The 8862-nt window shown below is 36.4% G+C and overlaps 2 protein-coding genes across 2 annotated transcripts; both read right to left on the bottom strand.

The window, feature by feature from the left end:
• Positions 1-223: 223 nt before the first annotated feature.
• Positions 224-4549, bottom strand: LOC131684703 (uncharacterized). The gene is made up of 2 exons (XM_058967807.1): positions 4420-4549; positions 224-4363 (listed from the first exon to the last, which is right to left on the bottom strand). Exon 2 carries the CDS (start codon positions 4352-4354, stop codon positions 677-679), a length of 3678 nt encoding a protein of 1225 aa, XP_058823790.1. The 5' UTR covers positions 4355-4363; positions 4420-4549; the 3' UTR covers positions 224-676.
• Positions 4550-5635: 1086 nt separating this feature from the next.
• LOC131684704 (putative transferase CAF17, mitochondrial) lies at positions 5636-6859 on the bottom strand. Its single transcript, XM_058967809.1, has 2 exons — positions 6709-6859; positions 5636-6655 (listed from the first exon to the last, which is right to left on the bottom strand). The coding sequence occupies exon 2, from the start codon at positions 6644-6646 to the stop codon at positions 5636-5638; it is 1011 nt and encodes a 336-aa protein (XP_058823792.1). The 5' UTR covers positions 6647-6655; positions 6709-6859.
• Between the last annotated feature and the right edge of the window lie 2003 nt (positions 6860-8862).

Here is an 8862-nt window from a genome sequence, read left to right on the forward strand (position 1 = left end):
GAGTGTGGCTTGCCTACACTTCAACGATCATTTCAAAAAAAAAATTAACTTTCGTTAAGCTGCAGCTCGAACTTCGTGTTAAATAGCGAGAAAATGTCTTAAAACATATCGATATTATAAATATTTATGTAACAGTAAAACTAGCAAAGAAAAAGTATTAAATAATTTTGAAAAAAATAATCTAGCATAGTAAACAAACTGAAGACACAACAGAAAACTCGATTTTATTTGTGAAAAGAATATGAAATAATTTTGAGCGGCCCAAAATGAGTATTAACTGCACCGAAAGCTTTAATTTGTACGATGTGCGTGCTTTTGTTCCCCATCCCTGCCAGCATACGACCTACAGATCTTCACTAAAGCAGCTCTTGCTTGAAGCGAAACTGAGTCAGACTCCAACTCCAACCGCTGTCAAAATGCATGAACTGACAGCGATTGAGGCCAAAATTCGACCCAGCCCTGCGTCCAAACAAAAACGGCATAAGGTGGCTCATACTCCAGTTGGCACCGCAGGGAAGTAAGGAATAGGAGTTCTGTATCAGAGGTGAATGGGGACATAGGTTGGCCTCATGTTGCCCAATAATACAGCTTTGCCAACCTCAATGAGTGATGTTACATAAACAAAGTAAAAACAAAGGAACAAAATCCACATAATTATATTTAAATTAACTGAATATTATCTATGCTGTAAAAACGTTACGTTAAATGCACTTTGGATTTCACCATTTTGCGCATTTGCGATTTTATCACAACAGTCTTCGCTAAGAATTATATTATCGTCGTAGACCCATTGAAACAGGTTGTATAAGCTGTAGATCATCTCAATTCTTTGATCTACTAAAAAGCTTTTAGTCTCACCTTTCACTGCAATATTTTTGGAAAATTCTAATAAAACATTGTTTTCCTCCAGAATAGCTCGTATTGTTTCTTGGCACCCAAGTTCCATCACCCAGTCAATGACAATCTGCAAAACCTGACTGTTATTATGTTGGAGAACTAGTTGCAAATATCTGGTTATGCGCCGGCAAACGTAATTCTGCAGTTGACAGTTCTCCTCCGCACTAATATTTGATGCTAACTCAATAATCCACTGCAGAACCTTCAGAAACGGTTTCCGGCAAGCTACAGCTAGAAAATCTTCCTCCCCGTCGTCGAAATCGATCAGATACTGACGAACAAAATTTTCTGGATTTTTTCTCCGCAAAATCGGCAACAGTTGCAGCATTTGATTCTCCCCAAACAACTTAAGATTTATGAAGTTATTCTCCGGTTGAGCCCCAAAGCGAAACTTTAAGTTAGTTTTCGTACCACTCGGTAAACTGTCGTACAGTACCTCAAATACGTTGAACACCGACGAGTTGAAGCTGTTGCGAATTAAAGTAAATATTTCGCTGTCGGTACAGTGATTCTCGAGGAAGTAGTTGAACTCACGGATCTTGTCTGGATGAACACGAATCGTTGGAGGAACTTTATACTGCTCTGGGTCGAAGGTAAGGCCCGAATCGAACTCGTCAGTTTTCAGTGGTGTGTCCGAATCTATGCATCCAATATGAAAGTCCAAAAAACGAGTGGCTATATTTATTCGGGAGGTACATAGATTCTTCTTCATGAAAAATAAGAACGTACCCGCATTTACGGAGTATGTGAGCATATACAAGGTAAGAAAGTAATCCAGATAAATTTGGTGTATAAACCCTACTGATGGCTGTAGCTGTACCAAACCGTACATCTGGTTTCTGTTTATGTCTTCTAATATATCAGCATTCAGCGTCGGACGAAAAAAATGTAAGGCAAGTTTAACGTGATTTTGTACAACTGTATCTAACAGATCAGCTACTATAGATTCGTGCGCTTTATTGGCACTGCTAAAGTTGGCAGAACAAAACCGTTGAAACTTGCGTTTCACAAATTTTTTAACTACTCTGCCAATCTCATACGCCTGAGGTACCTCGAATTCTGCTTTGTGGATGTCTTCTTTGTAGATCTCTGCGACCATTTTAGTTTGTAGTGGTATACCAAGCAGGGTATTGTCCCTAAAAATGCTTCGAAATTTATTAATTACAGCTTCTACGTTTTTCTCGACTCTAACACGTTCCTCTTCTTGCTCTATGGCATCAACTTTCCAATAGTTCGTCAAATAAATAGATTGATGCTTTAAACTAAATGGTTCCATCTGATAAATGGCACAGTCTGGAAGTATTTTGATTATCTGAGTTTCACAGTAAGGTTTAGTAGAAATATACAATTTATTGACGTCATTTGAAACTGCTTTCAAAAGCATAATTAATGCTTCATTTCTAGACTCGCTAACTTCGTCTAACGCATCCATGACTAGCACAACTTTCTTTCGCTGAAACATCTCCTTGATAATAAGACCTTCTAATGGACTAGAACCGCCTACCACTTTACACACCATATCGATGAGACTTGTTTTAAAACGATCAACAGCGGAAATAAAGTCCATAAAAACTACCAAATGTTCACGATATCTTTCTCTTAGCTTAACCGTAACATTAACTAATTCTGTTGTCTTACCCATACCAGTTTGGTCGGAGATAATAATCCGGGCTGGACCATTTTCATCAAGCAAATCTACAACTTTGTTCGATTTATCCCTAGCCAGTCTGGGAACAAAATAGTTATCTACATTTAACAGTTCTCCGACCTTAACAACTCCATTATTTCTATACAGTTCCAACACTATTCGGTAATTCTCTCTGCTAAATAACTCAGTTGAAAACAGAGCACCAGCCTCAACGGCAGGCAACCCAAAAAAAGTTATTTTTCTAAGCATTACATCGTCCTTGCTACTCTGCGAGAGCAATCCGACATCGAGTTCATCTCTGAAATAAGACCAGGTTGGAAGTCTAGCACCCTTCAGCTTATCTGCAACAAAAATTACTTTAATATCGGCTAATCCAAGTCTATGTACTATAGCTTGTAGAGGAATGCCACTATAACAACTGACGATTATAAACTGCAGTCCATGTTCGCACAGCTCGGGATCGTTTACAATGGACAATAGGCTATCCAATACATTCTTTAGTTGGCTTAAATTTATTGCAATAAAACGCTTTTTATCAGCTTCTATGTCCCCTTCCACGATCGAAATAATTCGCGATACACTGCATCCGACATCATGGACTGCTTCGACATACAAAAACCTGTCCATTTCCAGCAATTGTTTCCGTAGCTTCAACAAATCGCTTTGATCAAATTTCATGCTCGAGTAGATACCGTTTTCCATCGTTTCTCGTAACGTTAACAAAGTAAAAATTTTATCAACTTGCTGATTATTGGTCAATTTTTTTAAAGAGCACTTCTCAACTAGATTGCACAGCTGTTCAAATGGCACAGTAAATTTCCTCGCCAGAAAATTCTTCATCGTTGGTAACTTTGGCACCTTAATGTAAAATATGAACCGGTGGAAAAAATCTCGCAAATCCTGTTCCACAGGTACATATCCAACCTTCCAAGATACATCTCGTTTATTCGTCCCTTCCTTGAAATCAGCATCTACCTTTAGTTGAAAATGTTTCTTATAGGATTCATCATTCAGCTGTTCGATAGAAAAATCTCCGAGGTTCTTATCTAGAAACTTGTTTCTAATCGCACGTTCCAAGTAACTTCGGAACAATAGAGTATCTGGACTCAAACCGGTATCTCCTCTAACAAATTCGTTTCGAAATGTTGAATGCTGTTCGTTACAATTGATCACTTCTTTGGCCATAATACGGTAGCAGCCTTTGGCCGCTCGTTTGGAATTCCATTCTTCCTTCAAAAACATAACATTAACAAACTTTCCAACTAATATTTCGAAAGGGTGTGTCAGCCTCAAATAGTCACGGGCCAGTTGTTGGTAATTTTTAATCCTGAAACGTTCGTACGTGAAATCTTCATCGCATGGATCCAGCAAATCAGCTTCATCTGGCGAATACTTTTCCATCAAATCTCGTGCGTTGTTTGCAAAATCCATATGTGTCCACACTATCATTTCCTTTAGTTGATGCAGCGGAACAGGATTGTCCGATAGCTTCGTAATATCCAGAAAAGATTTAAAGTACTTAAATACATAGAAATTTTTGTTTTTGTTGCCATCGCCTTCAAGAGCATTCAAATCAATAATTTTATCGGTTTTCGCTTGTTTAACCTGCAACGCATAGGTATGGGAGATTCCATCCGAATACTTCGCATGGAAGACTACATCATCCAGCGCACCATACCCATCAATGGCACATCCAATATCGTATTCTGTGACCCGTTTGCCACTGAGTCGAAGCCTGTAAATGCAATACAGTAGCGTGTACAGCTGATAAAAGTATCCATCGGGGACATTCTCGCCCTTGCCAGCCATCGGGATCCACTGAGCAAGTAAAATTATGGTTTTAAAACTATGGAACCTATGTCGTACTCACTCACCTGTAATAGACAAATTAATTAAAAAATAACTAAGGACTACTCTAACAAAACTTGTTGCAATATCTCATGCTGTATGTAAACAATGCTGAACTGCCATGAATGATGAATCACAGCCCCCTGTCAAGGACGACGTCTCTGTACAGCCAGCATCACTGCCATGAAAGGCAAAACATTGGTTTTGAACAGCCCCCTGTCAAGGACGACGTCTCTGTACAGCCAGCATCACTGCCATGAAAGGCAAAACATTGGTTTTGAACCGAATGATTAGAAGCCGTATTTGGTTACAAAATGTCGATTTTCTGAATGATATGATCTTAAATCATCCCACAAGATGCAAAACGTCGTGTGGAATGCTTGAATATCGAGCATAGTGCCGAACATAATTATTCTTTGTTTGGGGCTTTATAGCTATAACGCCCCATATATGTAGGTCGCTGTCAAAATCCATATGATGGTATAGGGTTGCCAGGAGGCTGATGAATCACTGCACAAAAGTCAATAATTGTTACCCGGTCATTTGGCCCACAGTCAAAAATATTTACGTTCACTTAACGTGAATTTTTGGAGATTCAGTTCAGCCCACAATACTATGTTCACGTAAATGTTATGTGATACACCGTGAAACAAAAATCTTTTCTATTTATATTTGTATGCAATATATATCTTGAGAGAATGTCAAGGGATTCCAGCTATGTAAAAATTCACATATATTTGGAAAATCACAGAATTAACCGATCATTGTTGTTATTATTATATCCTTTAATCATTTTAATACATAATCAAAAATACTTTTAAAAATGTATTAAGCTTTGAAGTTTCTTTTGATTTTACTTCGGATTTCCACAGGAAATGAGCCAACATTGATCATGCAGCAAAGCTTGCAGTAAGTATTAGCATAGTAAAAACTGCACTCGTTACTTTTACAGACTGCTCTTGAGCAACTTTTACATTTGCTTCCCAAAACTATGAAATACTCCACAGAACTGGCTTGGTTCATCGCTGGTGGTGGACAAAAGGGATTTCGCATTACAAAGCAATTTTCCTGGAATTTAACGTTTCTTGCAAAGGGTACAACTTGTCCATAATGATGATAGGTTTCCTTCCAACCACACAGTTCGCAGGTAAATTGTTTCGACTCGTTCGATTCTTCCACGGCCATTTCTGAAATAAAATGATAATACTAATTCAAACTCGCGTTCCAATGTGCTAAAGTCGTTTATTTTTCTTTAGGCCACCAGTGTGGTATTTGGGTTTTACAAACAATTTTATTGCCTACAACCAAAGATTGACTATTTAAAATTTTCTCAATCCTAAGTAAACCAAGTCCCACGCGATTTGCAACGCCCCTGAGTTTACCAACAGTTTGCCCATCACTAGATTTTATTTCAGTATCCGGTGATAGTTCACATTCGTTTACGGTGTCCTCAAAAAACAATGGCAACAACCGCTTTCTCACAACACCTGTGTGATGAGTTCTAGCGGTTAGTTCTTGTCCAACGTAGCATCCCTTGTTGAAGCTTACTCCTTGCATGAAATCACAATTGCTTTCCAATGCAAAACACTTACCGGGGGGAAAATCTACTACGCCCTCACCAACACCAAGACTATACCGGTGCTCAAGATAAGTGATGCTATTCTCAAAATTCGCGTCACTTGGAAATAAACTGCATAATGATTCAAAGTTTGCAGCATTGCCTGTGACTATTCGACAGCCGAGATCTTTTAATCGAGCATCGTTGTACACCTTCATAGTACTGTCTTTTGATGAAATAGTACTATCAATCAGATCGCTTTGACCTTTTGGACTAAATGCAACCCACACATTAAGCTCAGCTGGAGCAATTGTCACTTTCTTTCGTACTCGGAATAAATTTAAATGCTTTTCAAGTTTCTCTACTACGTCGCAACCGCACTCCACAAGAAAATCGTCATTCTTGTCTGTCGCTTTATATATGATGCAATCATACAAGACTCGACCGGATGCATTGAGAAGCATTGCATAGATGGAACTAGAACCTTGCTGGAAAAGGTTAATATCGTTGGTAATTAAGCCCTGCAGGTACGGTTGAACATCTTCTCCTTGCACTCTTAAAAGTGATCGTGATTTTAACTGTTCCAAAACTACATTGCTATACATTCTCCCAGGTAAGTATTGAACCCCACCGACACGGCTCGCCCGACGTGCCATAGTTGTTATGGATCTTTTTACATAACTATTCCAAGGCATTTTTGATCACTAGAAAACACATTGAATCAAGACAAAGGGCTATATAAAACACCACTATTTACCTGATGCTTGAATTCCTTGTGAAACTGGAGTCTATTAAAGTATTAAAGATCCTTGTTTACGATGCTGTGTTTCCAAATTATGATTCGACGGATGATGGATTCAACAGACAAGACCGGACCCAGACATCTCGATATTTTGTTTACATTTCATCTGTCAGCAGTGGCTCTGATAGGCATAGGGCGGCCAGTTTTATTTCTAGCAAACTTATTCAAAAGGTGCTACATCGACTGTACTCGCGGAAACAAAAATATGCATACACTATCACTGAGCCAAAAAATCATATAATTTTTAAGTGAAAAAGCACGTAAATAATAAAAATTACCAATCACATTAGATTCATGTGCAGCAATTAAAATTCATACTTACATTTATGAATTTCAAATACCATACCAATGACTTTCAGGTATACCATACATACATTCTATATGATTGTCACATACTTAAGTGTTATGTGTAAAGAACATGAATATTACGTGAATACACGCAGCGAAATTTCAAACGCTTAAACTAACAAAATACAGTTTTGATTTAAATCGTCACTCTATTGTTGATTCAAAACTCATTGATTGTTAAGTATACATTGTTTTATTGTTGAACTAACAATATTATTTTTACCTCAACCCAAGTTTATTTTATGTTGGTCTTGCATAGTAGCAAATCAGCGTGTATTGTGTATTTTTTGTGTGTATTCCTACCAAATGTAAAGTACTGACGCAAATTATACTCTCTGAGTAAGTGCCAATAATTAAAAAATTTAAATATAATGAAAGTAACATTATCTTTCTATCTTCCAGAGCAACCTCGATATGACGAAAATTGTCTGGCAAAGGAACCTGTAAGATTTTGGAGCTTGTTATGATAAATAAAAATTAAACCATTAAAAATTTTTTGTTATGTTTTTATTTAAAAGAAACAAAACATTTCAATAGTTACTGTTTACTATATTATCTGTTACTTCAACAACAGAATATTGTTGAACTAATCGTGTTCTCATCATTCGATCAATAACACAGTGTCAATCGTTTCAACAATTTTATTGTTGATTCAACCGATCATGTGATTTAATTCTAGAAACGTCAAAACCATAATTTATTGTAGAAATAACAATATTGTGGATTGAGGCAATTATTGAATATTATTAGCCCTGAGACAATAATAATTATTATTGAGTTTGAACCAGAATATTGTTATATCTACAATACATTTTTCTGCGTGTATACGATGTGAAAAAAGTTTACAATTTTAATATGGTTTCACGTACTAAAAAGCACAAGGCGAATTAATTACGACAGGAGATACTCGTACAGTTTATTGCAGGTATTTAAACGTAAATTCAATCGAAGAAGAGCAATACTTATAAAATGAAATCACTTTTCAGAATGCGAAAATGGAAACAAACTAAGCATTAAATGAACCAACGAAAACTGTAACAAAGTTTGCTGATTTTCTTAACACTATCAACTCAAAGGATGCTTGGTAGGAGAAACAGCTATATTATAAATAATTATTCGATTAAGCAAATCATGTAAATATAATATGCATTACAATAAAATTCAATGCCTACATATTTATTGTCCGTCTTCCACTCTTTTTGATCACATAAGAAATGCATATGAATGTTATTTTAAATGCAACTAATAATCACGTGAAATTCACATAAAAATTTATATGGATTAATCTAGAAAGTATGTGACATTCCGATGAAAAGTAAATGAACTTCACTTGACATATACATGCAGTGGACACTGATTTTAATTAGATTGACAACACAATTTTCTATGTGTGTAAAATGTAATATTTACGTGAAAAGTATTATGGAAAATATTTATATGTTTTTGCATGTGATTGATAAGTGATAACTTTTTTGAGTGTACAAAAAAAACTTTACCCATTTCATGTATTTAAATTGCCCATTTTTGGAAGTTATTCGAGCTGTCAAAAAATGTACTTTTTGTTTCCAACAATGGGTACTTTTTATCCATTTTACAACCTCTCGATGAGATAGTGCCAATAGGGATCTTTAATTTGGAAAAATTGTGCCAGTTTTTCATATGTATTGGTAGCGGGTGTCCTTACGAGTACACTCATATCATTCTTAAACCTTAATTATTCTTTTATGATTTTTAAATTTAAAAAAACCAAATTAAACTCAA

Source organism: Topomyia yanbarensis, chromosome 2 (assembly GCF_030247195.1).
Source record: "Topomyia yanbarensis strain Yona2022 chromosome 2, ASM3024719v1, whole genome shotgun sequence".
NCBI lineage: Eukaryota > Metazoa > Arthropoda > Insecta > Diptera > Culicidae > Topomyia > Topomyia yanbarensis.